Source organism: Danio aesculapii, chromosome 25, assembly GCF_903798145.1.
Source record: "Danio aesculapii chromosome 25, fDanAes4.1, whole genome shotgun sequence".
Classification (NCBI taxonomy): Eukaryota; Metazoa; Chordata; class Actinopteri; order Cypriniformes; family Danionidae; genus Danio; species Danio aesculapii.
Window position 1 is genome coordinate 23209552 of NC_079459.1, and position 18670 is coordinate 23228221.

Here is an 18670-nt window from a genome sequence, read left to right on the forward strand (position 1 = left end):
TTTGCAATGTTAGCTTAAAGTAAGGTGCGCAGCCAACAGCATAAGATCTGCTAACTCAAGCCATTCGTTAGCAAAAATAACTATTTAACGTCCAGCAGAATTAGTTTTAAGTTAGTAGTTGTCCGTAAGATGTGCTAACCCCCTCCTTCCTTTGTATTCTGGGTCAGATACGGGCGAGTTGCTATCGGTCAATGCGAAAGAACGAGGAGCCCCATAATGACAGGTTGCTTAATGCTCATAAGGTTTCCTCAAGTCTGGAAACATAATTTAGCTCCAACTCACCGGAAAAAATAAAGATGATTCTTGTTGTGTTTGAATACGATTCTATTAAAGCACTTCAGTTTTCCACTAATTACTCAATTTTAAAGCAAATATCTTCAAAACAGTCCGTATAGGGTGTGTTTCTGAATCTTGAGGTTAAAGTTAGTTCATGGTCCAGTTCATTTTGTTCATCTGCTTTGAATGTTTTTATTATTTATTTAAAGAACAGCAAATAACATTTTACAACACAAAAAAAATATACATGCCAGGGGGTAATTATAAATAAAATAAAAATATACAAAATATACATATGAAATAATTAAATAAATACATTATAGAGGTCACAATTTTTTTAAGTGGGTAGGCTTCCTTGATTAAAGAGTCTCTGATGCTGGTAATATACAAGCATATTTCAGTGATCAATACCTTAAAATTTGGTTGCTTATTAGTAAATTTACATTTATAAATGTACAATTTTGTTAACAATAAGTAAATTAAATAAAAACAATTTTCCTCTGGATAAGGATAGACAGTAAAGCCAAAATGTACATTTCTCACAATGATGAAAGAGGTTTTGAACACTGAAAATTGTTAATAATTTTTTGCACCTCTGCCTTTTGACTGAGTATGTACAACGCCTAAATAAGTGTAAAACCGTCTCCTCGTATTCATTACAAAAATACAATTGACATCAATTACACTTTTCAATTTTTGTAAATAATGTTTTGCTGGATAAAATCTGTGGAGAAGTTTATGGGATATTTCTTTAATTTTGTTTCTAACCTGATATTTCTGTGGTAACAGCCACACTTTTTTTTCAGCAAATCAAGTCACTCTTTAATAAAGACATCCAATAAAATTGTATATAAGGAACAGTAGTTATTTCTTTTTGCAAAAGAGTTCGAAAAGCTCTATTATTACTCTTGGTGTTTACTGTTGAAAACTTGCAGAGTTATTAAGCTATTGTAATGAAAAAGGAATTCATTGTAAGAAAAGTATGCCATCTTTATTATAAAACTGACTAACCAAATTAATTTTGTTGTAAAAATATTGCATTTGTATTAGTTGTCTATTATTCCAATGTGGGAAAAAATTATGCTTATATATTAATGACCTTGATAGGAACACTTGTTTGTGTAGGTAGATAACTTAACTGGAATTTTGTCTATATTATAATTTGTAGAAAAAGATCCAAAGAAATCGGCACACTGCCACTTTAGCTCTCAAAAAATCTTTAATGTCATCTTTTGTGTTATCATCCAAACTAGTCACTGGAGTCTTCTACACATAAGCGCTAGTAATTTTGGTCAACAAAATGGCCGCCGATCTTTGATTGACACCCCATTGAGCCAATAGCTGAAAGAAGTGTCACCATCCAATGAGCACCGAACTCGAGACGGTCCTGCCCTCTCGACAACTTATGAATGAACTCCGCTACAAAAGATCTCGTGAATGAATTGGGCCAGATATGCTTGTGATTTAATCACATTGAGATACCAAACGTAATGTTATTTAATCATCATTCCGTTCACACAGTTTCTACCAAGTGGTGACTTTTTTTTTTTTTTTTTTTTTAAAGTTCAGAGTTTGACGTTGGCAGTTGATATATATTATTATATATGTAAAAAAAAAAAAAAAACTCTGTTACATTCGATAGCCATTTAACTTCTGAAAAGACTATTACCCAACCAGTGAATGTTACCCAGCTATTGAAAAACACTCTACATATCGAGCACAGAAGTCCAATTGTAATACGCTAGTGACTCATATGTTCATACACAAGTGAGTTTATAATGTGAGTTTATACACAACGTGAGTTTATAATGGCAAGTCAGTTGGACGCAAAAACTGCAAAGAAACAAACTTCCCGCTTGACTGCTATGAATAGGAGGATATTTCTGACAAATTGATCTTCAATAGATACTTCCAGGACCACCAGACAAGTCACACCCCATATCCTATATACATATGGCTGCATTTCATCTTTAAAATAAACGATATGGTACGTTACGATGCCGTTCCTTTTACCAGCCTACCACCGTATAAACAACTCTTCCGCTGTTACCAGTTTGTCCGGTAGCTCGACATGTAGGTCTGCGGATTTGAGACGCAGAACGGAGTTGATCACGACAACGGAGTTCAAGTCCAATAAAGAACAGTTCCAGAAAGCAGGTAAGACAAAAACAAAAGCCAAAAATAAAAATACAAGTAAATAACAGCGTGAGAATGTGGTCAAATCTGAAAATGTGCTAAAAATTAGGTGAGGGCTTTTCCTTTTCTGGATTTCTTTTTAAAACACTGTGGTTGGGTTTAGGGTAGGGTCTGGGCGTGTCAATCAGTGCTTAAGAAAACACTATTGGTTGGGTTTAGGGAAGGGGGAGGCTGGGTCAGTTGATTGGTCAGTCAGTCAGTCATTCAGTCAGTCAGCAGCTGCCTCTGGTGGATTTACGCGAGAACAGCAGGTGTGAATGGCACTTGAAGAAATTTGAGATCTGAAAAAGCATACACAGTGGATTCACGAAAAAAAACCTGCAAAAAAGCGTAGCTCCTGGGACGTATTTTGCGCTCTCCAGAAAAGTACACCGTGGTACGTAATCAGAATGAGACTGGGTTGATTAATACAAATACATCTTGACCTTGTGGGGACACATTTTGGTCCTCATAAACACCAGCTCATAAATCATTGAAAATTAAATAATTTGAAAATATAAAACTGCTAAATGTTTTCAAAGTGCAGGGTTTAGGGTACAGTTAGTGTAAGATGACAGATTATACAGTCTGTACAGTATACAAATCATTACACCCAGGGGAAGTCCTCATAAAACATGAAATGTCTGTACAGTGTGTGTGTGTGTGTGTGTGTGTGTGTGTGTGTGTGTATTCAAGTGTATGTGTGTGTGCATGTGTGTGTGTATGCACGAGTCTCCTCCTCCTGTAAGGTCTGTAGTTTATGTAGGTCAGCTCCACTGAGAAACACTCTTTCTAGATGCATGCAGTTCAATATATGAAACCATCCATAGGGTGCAATGACAAAAACGCAACGCCTGCGCGCACCACCTTTAGGGGCAAACAAATATCACAGACATCCTGATATATAAAGCATAATGAGTCACATGTTGTATGTGAAAGCACTGTGAAGACGTACATGCAAAAATGCCTGTTGTGAATAATTAATATGTAAATGAGTTATTTATGTCATGTAATCTCCGCTCCGCATTATATACGGTCACATCCGAGTCCTTCAAAGTCTTATTTACCCGGAGCAGACTTCATTTTAACCGAATCCGTTCGTTTAATGATGTCTAATGATTAATTAAATCTGTTGTGCCTTTCCCTCGCTTTAATGAGGCAGATGATTATGCGGTCCGTTAATTGAAACGAGCGCGTTCAATCACTGGATTCCTCTGAGTGTGGCGGAGAGTGTCAGAAAAATATACGGATGCATTTTACTTTTGGTAAATGAATAGTGACATCTGCTACACGTGTTAGAGCCGTGGGAGTAGAGAGTGCCGCGCAAGGTAAAAAGATTCATTTATCATCTGTTTATGGCAAAAATCTTCTGACGATGATGCGCAATCATCACTTTTTTATTTTACTATATACAGTAAGAACTTGCAGGGTGCAATATATGAATTTTTACACACACACACACACACACACACACACACACACACACACACACACACACACGCACACACACACACACACACACACACACACACACACACACACACGCGCACACACACACACACACACACACACACACACACACACGCACACAGACAGACAGATGGATAGAGTTGAAGTCAGAATTATTAAACCCCCTGAATTATTTCTATTTATTATTTCCCCCCTGTTTTCCCCCCTAATTTCTGTTTAACGGAGAGATTTTCAACACATTTCTAAACATAATAATTTCAATAACTCATTTCTAATAACTGATTTATTTTATTTTTGCCATGATGACAGTAAATAATACTTGACTAGATATTTTTCAGGACACTTCTATACAGCTTAAGTGACATTTAAAGGCTTAACTACTTTAATTAGGTTAACTAGGCAGGTTAGGGTAATTGGGCAAGTTATTGTATAACGATGGTTTGTTCTGTAGACGAAAAAAACCTTAGCTTAAAGGGGCTAATAATTTTGACCTTAAAATGGATTAAAAAAATTAAACTGCTTTTATTCTAGCTGAAATGAAACAAATAAGACTTTCTTATACTGTGAAAATTTCATGGTCAGTTAAACATCATTTTAAAAATATTTTTAAAAAAGAATAAAAATATTGAAAACTGCTTTTATTCTAGCCGAAATAACAACAATAATAACAAATAAGACTTTTTCCAGAAGAAAATAAATATTGTCAGACTGTTAAACATCAACTGGGAAATATTTTAAAAAGAAAATAAGTTCAAAGTGGGTTTAATAATTCTGATTTCAACTGTGCGTATATTTGTATATATACTGTATATGCAATTAAAATCAGAATTATTATTGAATTTTTTTCTTCTCTTTTAAATATTTCTTTGAAAAAAATCTTTTTTTAACAGAGCAAGGAAATGTTTACAGTATGTCTTATAATATATATTTTATACAATATGGATAAAAGCAGTTTTTAATTTTTTAAAAACCATTTTAAGGTCAATATTATTAGCCCCTTTAAGCTATATATTATTTCGATAGTCTACAGAACAAACAATCATTATACAATAACTTGCCTAATTACCCCAACCTGCCTAGTTAACCTAATTAACCTAGTTAAGCCTTTAAATGTCACTTAAAGCTGTGTAGAAGTGTCTTGAAAAATATCTAGTCAAATATTATTTACTGTTTATAAAATAAATCAGTTATTAGAAATGAGTTAATAAAACTAATCTGATTAGAAATGTGTTAAGATTAAAAGATTAAAAATCTTCTCTCCGTTAAACAAAAATTGGGGGAAAAATAAACAGGAGGGCTTATAATTCAGGGGGGCTAATAATTCTGACTTCAACTGTATATTTAAGCTAAATAGGATTTAAATACAACCAAAATTATTCTGATTGTCATGTCTGATAGCTGTTTATGCATGCTGTTTATTGTATGCTGTATGTTTTGTACTCTTAATAAAAAAATGCCACTTAACAAAATATACATAGAAAATTAAAAATACTAATATTCTGAGGAAACAGTGAAACACAGCAATTTGATGTGCGTATAAGTGTGTGTTTCTCTATTCATATTTACAACGCTGTTCAGTAGATTTACAATATGAAAAGCAGGTCTGCTAATATGCATAATATCATATCTTAAAAAAAACAACAACCCCGAAAGCGTAAACAAATGTAGCTCGTTCACCAAAGGTTAAGATGCACAATTATAAGTTAAAGTAAAACACTTCAGGAGCCCCAGAGGCACAAATTGCTGAGACCCAGCATTATAACCCTGCATAATTACAGGGCCCGCTGGAGATGATGACTGTTGTGTCACCGGCAACAATAGACGAAGCCCATTTGAGTTTCTGTTAGCCTTTAGCACAACTTTCGCACCTGCAGAATCAGCTGTCTGCTTTTATAATTGGATTGTATCTTTACACCTTAATAAATATTAGAGTCTCTTGGGCATTTTCAAGAGGGATGACATTTTAAACGAATTCAATTATTTGGTCGTGTTCATTTTCAGTATAATCGAGACTTTAGAGGTGCTTATAAGTTTTTAACATTAGTTAACTATCTAATTGAAAGGTAAAATGCTATGACATGACAACTCAATAAATTGCATGACAGTAACAGTCAATTAGAGCATTTATGGTACATGACAGCACTGTACTGATATGCTTCAAATATAATCTTCATTATGACAGAACTCTACGTCTGGATTCTGGTGGATTTATACTACATATATTTTTTAAGATCGTAAAACGCTTTGATTCTTGGGTCATGAAAAGGAAGCATGTCAGACTGGGCATTGGTTCCTGAACAATCAGCACTTTTATTCTATAATGATATGCGCGATGGTAAACGTCTAAGCAACTTACAGAAACAAGAGCGTAAATAAACCAGTGGTTTCTGAAGTGATGTGTTTTGTACTGGCAGTTATTTTGAATCGTTCCTCTATTGTATAAATCAGTTGGGTTACAATATCAAAAACAAAAACAAAATGAAATTAAAAATAATAAATAAATAAATGAAACAAGCAAACAAAACAAAAAGCCAAAAGGTAAAACAAAACAAAAAAAAATGAACTGAAACCGAAAACAAACAAACAAATAAAAGGAAACAAAAACAAACTGAAATTACACAAAAAATAAAAACCTGGTGTAACAAAACAAAAACGGAAAATAAGAGTAGCTAATCTAATTTAAGCTAATTAAATATACAAACAAAACAAAAGAAAATAGAACAAAACAATATGAAACAAAACAACAGGCAAAATATCTCTAGCTAAGAAAAAATGTCTGTTATTTATGAAAAATGTTACAAGGTGTTTAAAAAACAATCGAGGATAATGTAGTAATTCAACTCACCAATATCAGCTTCTTTGTGGTTCTTTATGAACTCTGCAAGCTCAAAGTTTCCAGCAATTATTGCCACCTTGAAAAAAACACACATATATGTACACAACATATTAGATTCATTCACTGGCTTTATCTCATACAGTATTTCAATACAAAGTGCTTAATTTTATTTATTTATTGTTAAGGCTGCATGAAATAAAAAAACTAAAACAAATTAGCGATAGAACAAATTCTGAAAAAAAGAGTGTGAGTCAGCATACTTGGAGTCTGACCCACTGATGCAGAAATAAGACTACTGTTAGATAACATCTACTGTAGAGGCATATTATATGCTTTTATCAGTTAACTGCTAATTATTTTTTTAAACAACAACAGAAACAATTTCTAAATCATCTCTTTTACCAACAATACGTTTTTTGACAACACATTTTTACGATTCTTTGATGAATATATTACAAAGAATATATATCAAAAAGACAAAACAACAGGCCTATAAGTTTGAAACCAAAATAATTTCTTATTCATAAAAATGAGATAAACCGAATAACGCCATACTAAAAACAAGATAACATTTGTATGTTTATAACATTCACTTAATAACTACAAATCTCATATATAATAGGTTTAGCTTGAAAAATTCTTACGTTTTCAAATAGATTCTATGTGTCAAAAAGAATTTTGATGCAAAACAAAATGCCTGTTTTAAATGCATCATGTGGATAACAAAAAAACAGCAAAGCAAGTTAACAGACAATATAACATGGCTATAATATATGTGTGTGTGTATATATATATATATATATATATATATATATATATATATATATATATATATATATATATATATATATATAAATTTGAACAATGAATGCATTAATACCAAATAAAGACATTAATTTTTTAAAAAAATAAATAAAATAAATAAAACATATAATTTAATTCAATATTGGCTCCACCCCAAATATCTGACCCCTAACTTTCAAATAATAGGGTACATATTTTCTTTTATTCTAAAATTGTTGCTAAAATGATCAACTTATTTTGTCTCTGTAATTTTTTTTTTCTTTTTCCTTGTTATCTCACAAAGAGAAAGCAAAATAAAATCATTGCACTAAATACACCTGGCAATAAAGACCTTGATTTAAATGACCCTTTTCTATTTTAAAATATTTGAATGTGTATTTTATTTCTGTGACGTAAAGCATAATGTTCAGCACCATTATTACCATTTCAAGTGTCACATGACCTTTCAGAAATGTTTTTGCATCTACTGATTTACTTTTTGAAATGTTGAAACCAGCTGTGCTGCTTAATATTTTTTTCCCCAGGATTTTTTTATGAATAGAAAGACCAATTGACAGGCTTTTTGTTAAACAAAAATCATTTGAAATGTAATGTAAGGACTTTATTGTCAATTTATTGCCTCCTTACTGAAATAAAAGCATTAAATTATTATTTTTTAATTATAAAATAAAATAAATTATTACTCCAACCCTACTCTAAAAATCTGTGTCCTATTTTTTTTTATTAATTATTTTTTAACAATACCATCAAATATTGACCACAGAAAGGCGAATTAATAATACAAATGACATTTTTTGGTGAAATATTCCCTGCAAAGCTTAATGAAACCTTCACATGAAAAGCCTTCACATCTATGAAAAAGAAAGAAAAAAAGCCCCTTCAATAGAAAGACTTCCCATTCAGTCCCATTCAGCAGAGTTCATTTTCAATTTAATGGCTTTAATTTTACCACCCTTTAAAAAGTTAGTTACACAGTCTATTATAAGATCTATAATTTACGCATCAGTCTGGTCACCAAAGTCTGGTTGTGAGAACAGAACTGGAGTTTAAATGGTTCACAAAAGAACAGGAACACGTTATGCTTGTAGTGCATGCATAAAAAACTATAAAAACACACTAAATTAGCTGCTAAGATTTGCACATTCCTTCACTAATGAATTACAGAGCTAATAAATAATGCTAGGGTTATAATGCATTCAACATACAAAAATTAATACAAAGTTATTAAAAACTGAACAAAACTTTGCATTGACAAAATAAGCATAATTGTTTATTATTATTAACTTCATTTTGGTGTAAACTTTTGGTCATTTCAAAAAAAGATTTGTGAAATTATCTATGATTTTTTAATAGTGTCAAAAACATATCTTGTATAGAAGTATAGAAAGGCATTAGTTCATAAGAAAGTGAGTTTATGCAAGCAGCATGAATTTATTAACTTTGGAAAATTTTTCAGAGTAAAATATATGTTATTAGTATGTTGATTTGTTAAAAATAAATGTCGTTAGAATGAATAGGAATTTAATTAAATCCAGTAATTCTTACATTAAAGGTTTTTATAAATTTCAAACAATTATATATTCAAACAGAATTTCTCATCAATATTGACAAAATATTTCTAAATATCTAAAGTTTTTTTAATTTGCATAACTTGAAAGTTTCAAAGAATTTCTTCTTAATTCTTATTAACTCTTTCTTATTAATAAAAAATTATATTAACGCAATAACATATGTATGTTTATAACATTCACTTAATAACTACAAATTTCATATATAATAGGTTTAGCTTGGAAAATTTGTAAGTTTTCAAAGAGATTCTATGTGAAAAAAAATCTCATTAATAAAATTAGATTAAAGTAATAACAAAAAGCAATAACAATAAAAACAAGTTAACATTCTATGAAATTGAGTTGAGTTGACAAAACAGACAAAACAAAGGGCCTATAATTTTGAAACAAAAAAATTATTAATAAAAATTAAATTAACGCAATAAAGCCATACTAAAAACAAGATAACATTTGTACATACATTTGTAACATACAAATTTCATTTATAATAGGTTTAGCTTGGAAAATTCTTAAGTTTTCAAAGAAATTCTATGTGTCAAAAAGAACTCTGATGTGAAACAAAATGCCTGATTTAACTGCATTATGTGAATAATAAAAAAAAAACAGCAAAGCAAGTTAACAGGCAAAACAACAGGCCTATCATTTTGATACAAAAAAATCGAATTAATAAAAATTAAAGTAATAACACCATACTAAAAACAAGATAACATTTGTACGTTTTTAACATTCACTTATTAACTACAAATTTCATATATAATAGGTTTAGCTTGAACATTTCTTAAGTTTTCAAAGAGATTCTATGTGTCAAAAAGAACTTTGATGATGCCTGATTTAAATGCATTATCCGGAAAACAAGAAAAAAAAAAACAGGACAGCAAGTTAACAGACAAAACAACAGCCCTATAATTTTAATACAAATAGGTCAAAGGAGTTTACTCAGCTGTTAACTACGATTCACACAAGCAGTTTTGCCTGATGTGTCATTCAAAGCCCACATTGCTGAATAAAATCCCTGACATTTTACGTTCTGCAGTTGACCCCGTACCATCATTCTTGCAGCCAAAAGTGAAACAGTAACACAATTTCCTCAGCATGCTTTCCATTTGGCTGAGGAGAAGTTCAGTTTAACCAGGCAGATCAGCAGCGCTTCGGCCTGAAGTTTCATGAGCCACTTAAATGAGTTGTAATCGAGCGATCGCCGAGGCGTGAAATATGATTTCAGCGGCATGAGATGAATAATACAGCGCATTAAACAACGCATCAGGAGAGCGCTGATATGTACATTACATAAACACTTCACTCCTACATCAGGTTTGGAGAGAAGCAGGGTCAGTTCAAAGCTTTAGAGGTTGTAAACCGATCAACCAGCACAATGAGGCCAGTCATGAACACTAAACGCAGAAGCAAAATGTTGAGCTGACTGCAAAACTAATGATCTCAGCTCTATTTTAACACTTTTGGAGGCTTGCCATTGGATTGCTGTTGCGATATGTGCCATCTAATGTGCTAATAAAAGACACCGTTTTTCCTTGAGACACAAACAACAATGCGGTTTCAGAAATGTACTGTAAAGGAATGCATCGAACTGAGTGTTTTAATATGATCTTGATACTGGTTTGAAGACAGAAAAAGGTTTATTGTTTAATCATAATGTAAAGAAGATGCTGAATGCTACACTGTAAAAAGGTTGGATGAACAGGGCTATGTGTTATGAGATCAAACTATGAATTGAAATGTAACTGTAATATGCAACAAAAAGCTATTTCATCCAAGTACATTGCATTTAGAAGATAATTTCTTATAATGTTTGATACTGTCAAATATTATATATTGTTGCTTCCTTCTAATGGACATTTTATCTGCTTATCTGTACATCTTTTTATGTATCTTATGAATTATTTAATATTATTTTACTTCTCATTCTTAGGTTTATCACTACTTCTGCATTTATTTTTCATTGATTTATTTTGTCATTATATAACACATTTACTTTTTTGGAGATGGGGAGTTTGAGGGATGTTTACAATTTATCATCCCATGTTGCATTTTCCTTGTACTAAACAAAAATTGCAATAATAAAATTAATTGTTCACAAAAAATTATTTGTTGTTATTACACACCTGAAACTTGTCTATAGCACTTGTTCACTGCTGCTCTTATAGTTGTGTGAATTGCTTCCTTGTCCTCATTTGTAAGTCGCTTTGGATAAAAGCGTCTGCTAAATGACTAAATGTAAATGTAAATTACTTGTAGACCATCCAAGACGTGCTGTAGCTGACTTTTTAAAGCTGAATATTATAGAAATAAGTTAAATATTAAAAAAAATGTAGCCTTTGGTGACCTTAGGCCAGGGGTCTCAAATTCTTTTGGCAAAATTTGGCGGTATTTGGGTCATATCAGTGACTGACAATTCGAAGGGCCGTTTTAACATTCAAGCACAAGAAAAAAGTGAAAACCCGATGTAACTAATGCCCTCATTCTTCCGCAGAGTATATACAGCCAAAGCTCTTTATTTTGTTTCTTGTTGTACACATTGAAGGGGTAGTTTAAATTGCTATGAAGATACTACAATTTAATATTAGGTATAATAATAATTATTATTATTATGTCCCAATCAATTGTTGCTTAACCAAAAGTTTAACAGATAGCATTAGACAGCAGAAAGCAGATTGGGTAACTTTGGTGACTTTACTGGCAAGTGTTCTTCTCAAAATCTTTTTTTTTTTTTTTGTAAAACTACAACAAAGAGGGGGAAAGTATGTATACATTCCCATTTACTTTAACATGTTCAATTCAGCCAGCAGTAAAACTTTACTTATGCACATTTTTATACAATTCCTAATACGCATAAGAGGAAAATCTATTAATTGAGACCATTTGAATCAAATATTAGCAAAATGATCATATTTACGCCACCAGCATAACGTGTAAGCGTTTGGTGGGCCGAATCTCGTTATATTTTGACGTCAGTTGCAGGCGGAAGAGGGAGGGCCTCAAATGGCCCGCGGGCCGGCAGTTTAAGACCCCTGCCTTAGGTCATTTAAAAGATGCAAATCAACAGCTGTGTACTTTAAAAGTAAAAGCAAAATGTAGTTTGAAAATGTTGAGGGTCTCTGAAATTGTGTTGCAGGGGCAAGCTCATTGGCTGCTGAGGTGACATCAACCAACCACCTGTACTATGAGTTGATGATGTGGTCAAAAGCAGACTGGATAGGACCTCTTGTCTATATTTGGTGTGTGTGCGTACGTGCATGTATGTGTAATAATTAGGCCCACACGGAATCTGCACGTGTATAAATCTGCAGATTTCCTCAGGTTGTTGGCCCATCATTGAGTCTATTTATTTACTTGTGTAAATGTGTGTAAATTTATATTTATTCAGTTTTTAAATTAATGTCAGTAATATTATTGACTAATATGAAAATGTTCATGTGATTTATTTATAAGTCTTTTAATAGATATATTATGATAGACTTGCTTAGTTTACCAAATAAGTGGATCTAGATGGATTTGCATTGTAACCATAAATAAAAGTACAAAAATGTATTATTTTTTATTTCATATTTTAAGTTTTTAGTTACAATATTTCCCAAATAATTCCACATAAATTCACAGATTTTTTACAAAATTTTTCGCAGAAATAGCAAAAAATGTCTGCAGATTCTGTCTGCCCCTATTGATAATATATTAGGAAGTTGTGATCACTCAAGAGAGGTTTGCAGAGGCTTTAAATTTAAGGAAATAATGTTGTAAATAATACTTTATTTCTTACACAGACCATTTTTCTCAACTCATAAGACAGTGATGTATTGCCAGAAGCTGCATATATAAATTCTGTTTTGCCTCTATAGGTTTTTTAGCCCTCAACGTGTGTACCATTGAGTTTGTAGACTAAACAGTGTATTATTGTATTTGGAGCAACTTTATAATTGCCTCTCAATACACTGAAAATTGATTAGTACCTAGTACTGAGTGCAGGAATTAGCACTGTTTAAACAAAAGGTGATTATCTGGCCAAGAATGTGCACGTCAAAAGAAAAATAATAATAATTAAATGTCCACAAACTGAGTCAAGGGAGCTCATCAGTAGGGCTAGATAGAATTTGCAGACATTTTTTGCAATTTCTGCAGAGAAATTTGCAGGTTACTGCGGAATGATTGTGGGAGTATCATAACTAAAAACATAATATATGTAATAAAAATAATACTTTTTTAACTTTAATTTAATGTTTACGATGCAAATCCAATTAGACCCAATTATTTGATAAACAAAGCTCTCTCATATATTATATCTACTAGACGGAAAGACAGAAAATATTACTTTATAAACTCTATTGTAAATAAATTACATGAACATTTTCATATTAGTCAGTAATATTACTAAAATTAATTTAAAAACTGAATAAACATACATTTAAACACATTTACATAAGTAAATAAATAGACTCAATGATGGGCTAAAAATCTGCAGAATTCTGCACATGCAGATTCCTTGTGGGCCTACTCATCAGTATCCCTCATGAAAGCAGTGATTGCTTAATAGCTCAGTGGAACTGTACGCAATTCTGTTGTGCATGAACAAATAAAAAAAAAGATAGAGCTATGGTTTTACATTTGGCACCTCTGTTCTGTTGTAGTTGTCAATCCTGGTCCCTCACGACATTTTGTATTTTTCCCGTACCCCTTCAGAGGTTTGTTCAATTTGACTATACTATAAGTGTTCTGCGAAGAGGACATCACAGGATATTCTGCCATTTTCCAATTTTAACAAAGCAAAGGTAGAGAGAAGTAAACACTAAGTAGGGAACATGTCAATCAGAAAACAGTTCCTTCATAGTGCTGTCTTCTAATGAGCTGGTTATCTAAATCTGGTGTGTTAAACAAAAGAGACATGCAAAATGTGCAGAGCAGTGGGTCGTGAGGACCAGGATTGACAGCCACTGCTCTAGCAGATAAAGAAATCATACACTTCTGCTTTTACTTCTTCTCCTTCTTCCTATTTTATTAAGTCATGCAGTTTTGAAGCATAAATAATACATCACATCCCAATGTCCCATGTGTTTATGGGATCTTTGTAAACACGCACAGATTCCGGAAAATCACTGCAGTGTGAATGAACACAATCAAGCTAGTTTCTTTGTGAAGGGGGATTATATTTACATACTAGAGCACAAATTGGTGAGTGGTGCTAAAAATAAGGGCGTTGATCTTTTCTGCAAAGGTGGGGTTAATACACAACATTACGCAATAATTTCATGAGCTGCCTTTTTGCCAGATTGTATTCATACATATTACAAGAAAGAGTTGAGAGTTCTGAGACTTACAGGATGTTTTTATAGTACAATGGCCTCTTAAATGTCAAAGGATCAAGGGAATGCTGGTTTCTCAGTGTATGAGCTTTCTAATGTTCTACTGGAGAAAAAAAGTCACCTGAGGGTAAGCAAATTAACAGCGAGTTTTCTCCTTTAAGCTTTCATTATGTGGGTGGTCAGGGACAGTATTGATGTCGGCGTGTTTGCTGTCAAAGGGTTTACTGCGTGATATTTTGCTATGAGCATGAGCTTCGAAGGTTTAAAAAAATGCACCTCATTATGGTTATGATATGATGGGTGGAGATTATGGGTTAGGATTATGTCGTTTTAATAGCAACTGAACTCAGGATGTAATCAAAGGTGGGTGCTTAAAAGATTGGATCTTAAAATGTTATTATTGGGATATATTTCCATGTAAAATCAATCATATGGATGAAATAGTATAGTTTAAGCAAGCTGTTTGCAGTTCTATTTCCATGAAAAGTCTAAACATTGTGTCAGCATTCCCGTCTTTCCAAGGAGGCGTTAAATCGAGGTCATGACACTCTGTGGTCATTAAAAATCCCATGGCACTTCTTGTAAAAAGCAGGGGTGTAACCCTGGTGTCCTTGCCAAATTTCTTCCATCATGGCCTCCCAACCATCCACATTCACTAAAATTCGCTCTATCTCCATCTCTCCGCTCCAACTATAGCTGGTGTGTGTACAGGTGGAGGTGTAGAGAGAGCTTCTCATGATTGTAAAAGCACTTTGGGTGTATTGCCATACACGATAAATGCGATTTATAAATGTACATTAATTACTTGCTTACTAGTTGATGGTTTTAATCCACCCATTTTATGTGCATTTTGGAATATCACTTAAAAAAAAACTTTTAATGGAAACAGCAAGATGTGCATAAATTTAGAAAATGCACATGAAAATATATGTGCACAATTGGGTAGATTAACGTTTTTTATACAATAAGAGAAAATGCACATAAACAACAAAGTAAACACTTTTAATAAATTCCACCATGAGCATAAAAATATAATGTGATTTTGTTTGTAAAAATGGGTGCAATGGGACGGCATTAATGGACAAACCAGCAACCCGAACACATTGTAAAACATCTGAAATGTTGTTTTAGTCATTCTAAAATCCTTTATCCATAGTCCGTCATCAAAGTCGTTTAATATTAAAACCTTCCAGAACTGTCCTGAGCTTCTGTGCTCCCAAAGAGCATCTCACGCCTTCATAAGTCACCGCATGGTCATTCAATGTGTTTCGGCTTTCATCATAGTAATTTGATACACAAGGAAAAAAGGCCCACTTAGGCTTCTATAACAGCAAATTCCATATTCCCTGTTGATGTTTGGCACCAGTTTATCGGGAAGCTCTTTAGCCGTGTTTCCATTGAAAGAAGCAAATTACATTTATGTGCAAAACTGAAATATCGCATAAAACAGTTACGAAATAAGGCACCGTTTTCATCCAACAAGTTCAAGAGAACAAAATTGTCACTTCCTGATAAACTGGCACCAAATATATAAAAAAATAATAATAATAAAAATGCTGCATTAGGAGAGGACCAAATATAATAACTTACTTGATTGTTAGAACACGTAGACGAAACGCAATGTTAAGCAAAATAGTCCGCAGTTTGTCATATCATTTTAGAATAATCTTCGCTCGCACTTCTTGGAAGATTTGCGTGTTCCACTGATGTTTACTAAAAATGTTTGGACCTTATCGTCCACGCAAACATACCTGTCACTTTCTGCCATTTTTGTTATCACATGATCTGTTGAAGCAAAATCACATGACTCTTTTGATGCTCTTGATGGAATATATCCGGTAAATGTGATTAAATCGTAGTTTTTCTTATCGTTTATCCTACTAAGTTGTGCGCAATTTTTTTTATGTGTATTTTCAATATTCATGCGCATCTTAGTGTTTCCATCCAGTGTTTTTTTTTTATGCGACATTCCAAAATTGCATAAAAATAGGTGAATGGAAGCGTAGCTACTGACTCATTGGATGGAAACGGTGCTTTATTTGCAAGCGTTTTATGCGATGTTTCAGGTTTGCACACATCTAATTCGCCTCTTTGGATGGAAACATAGTGGCAGCTCCAAATGTGTGAGTATAGGGTGTGGCTATTAGTATACAGTGGAAATGGCTATATTTCTGACAACATGCTCTAATTATGCAATATATATGATATGTTATTATATATAATATAAGTTGTAATATGCATTAACAACTGTTGAGGCTAAAATGACTTCCATTTGAACTATTTAAAGTATATAATACCAAGAATTTTTAGACTTTTGCTAATAATTTTAGACTTATTTCTAATAATACATGTTGACAGCTGCAAAAATGACTTTGATTTCAATGATATTTCTATTGATATTCACTGACACTAAAATGGCTTCAGTGTTTATTTCACACTAATGAAAACTGGCAAAGAAACCTACTGGCACAAAATGATGTTTTTTACATTGTTCTAATAATACAACACTAAAGCGAACATCATTTTTAGAGTTTTTTTTTACTTGGTTTCAACATTGCAGTCACATCCATTATCGAAGGCCGCTCAACGGTGAATGCAACACAGTCATCAGCCCTCGGCCACGGACTTGGATCATGTCCATTCCTGTCAGCCAAGCTATTGAATGTCACAATCTGACATTTGAGAACGGATCTTCAAGTAAACAAACACGGAACCAAAAATTTGCTCTGAGATGGGGGAACAAGAACTACAAGACCTGGTTTCTTGATTTCCCCTCTCGTAATGATATTAAAAATAATAAAATAATGATAATAGACATCAGATAGTGTTCAGTCTTACATAATACCAGCCATTCCTATTCAATTTGATGTAAGAACTTCTGGCAAGAACAACAAACTTCAAATTAAAATCACAAGAAATAAGATGTAGCGTGTACCTGAAAAGGCGTTTGTCCTCGATAGTTCTTCACGTCTTTACTCGCACCGCGAACCAAAAGCACCCTGGCACACTTTTCCTTCAGAAGAAAAGCACAAGATTAACATCATCCAACTCTACCAAAATCATCAACAAAATGCTGCTGTTTTAATTTCTCCACCAAAAAAAACCCCATTGACGATATCCCATCCTACCCAGAGTCCAAAAGTGACTTGGAGATTAAATCCGAATGCATAAAAGAAGGGTCTCTGCAGTGATGCCTACAGTATGTGCATGTGTGAATGTGTATGTGCGAACTAAAAGCAGAAAGACAGAGAAAGAGCGAGCCTCTCCAGCCCACTATATCCAGCTGGATTCAACAGCCCACCCACGGAAAGCCTCACCACTAAACCAACACACACACACACAATAACACACACATACACACACCTCCATTGCCTTTTCCTCCTACCTTCCTTCTAATACTAGTTTCACAGCTGCTGCCAGTCCTTGTATATGAGGCATAATCACATGTGAGGATGCTGTTTCTGTTGCCTGTGCATTAAAATATCCCTGGCCTGTTTTTGGCACCGCTTGCAGGTTGATATGGTGACGGCGCGGTTGGGGTTTAAAATCGCAATTGAGGGCCGGTTTAATAACAGTTCAGCCCAGGGATGATCATTATAGGACAGCGCTTCAGATATGATCCTCACCGTATCATATGTGAACTTAAGAAGAGCCTCCATGAATCAATACTTGACATTTGTCTTCGGCAGGGTCATTTCTTTCGGTTAAAAATAAATGTTATTATTCTAGTTGTACTGTAAGATGGTGTGTGAGATATGTTTACGGGTTTATAACTGCACATTTAATTGGATTGTAAAGGAAAATGAGGATGGAATGGTATATGATAAGCAGTCACATTTTACAATAAGGTTTCATTCATTGATGTATTTACTAAGATGAACTAAGAATGAACACTACTTGTACAGTATTGATTAATCATATCTTAATATTTAATAATGCAATATTAATTTCTAAATGTGTGCTCATTAACAGTTGACGATTGACTTTATTTTCATTAACTAATGTTAACAAATATGAATTAATTCTGTAATAGATGTATTGTTCATTCATCTTAGTAAATTCTTAATAAAACATGAACCTCATTATAAAGTGTTACTGGATAATCAGTAGTTTTTATTATTTAGTTTAATAAAGGTTTATTAAAAATAATATAAATATATATCTTTTTAATATTCAGAAAAATTGCAAAATATTAAATCTAGTTTTGTAAATTTATTTTAAGATTTTTTTTT

General features: G+C 32.9%; 1 protein-coding gene across 1 annotated transcript in view; it reads right to left on the reverse strand.

Annotated features, from left to right (window-relative positions):
* The window catches only part of shank2b (SH3 and multiple ankyrin repeat domains 2b), a 219762-nt gene that overhangs the window by 139595 nt on the left and 61497 nt on the right, over window positions 1–18670 (reverse strand). The window contains exons 9-10 of the mRNA XM_056451437.1: window positions 17374–17451; window positions 6767–6833 (exon numbers count right to left, since the gene is read on the reverse strand). Of these exons, the coding sequence (XP_056307412.1) occupies window positions 6767–6833; window positions 17374–17451 (145 nt within the window). The remainder of the gene's footprint in view (window positions 1–6766; window positions 6834–17373; window positions 17452–18670) is intronic.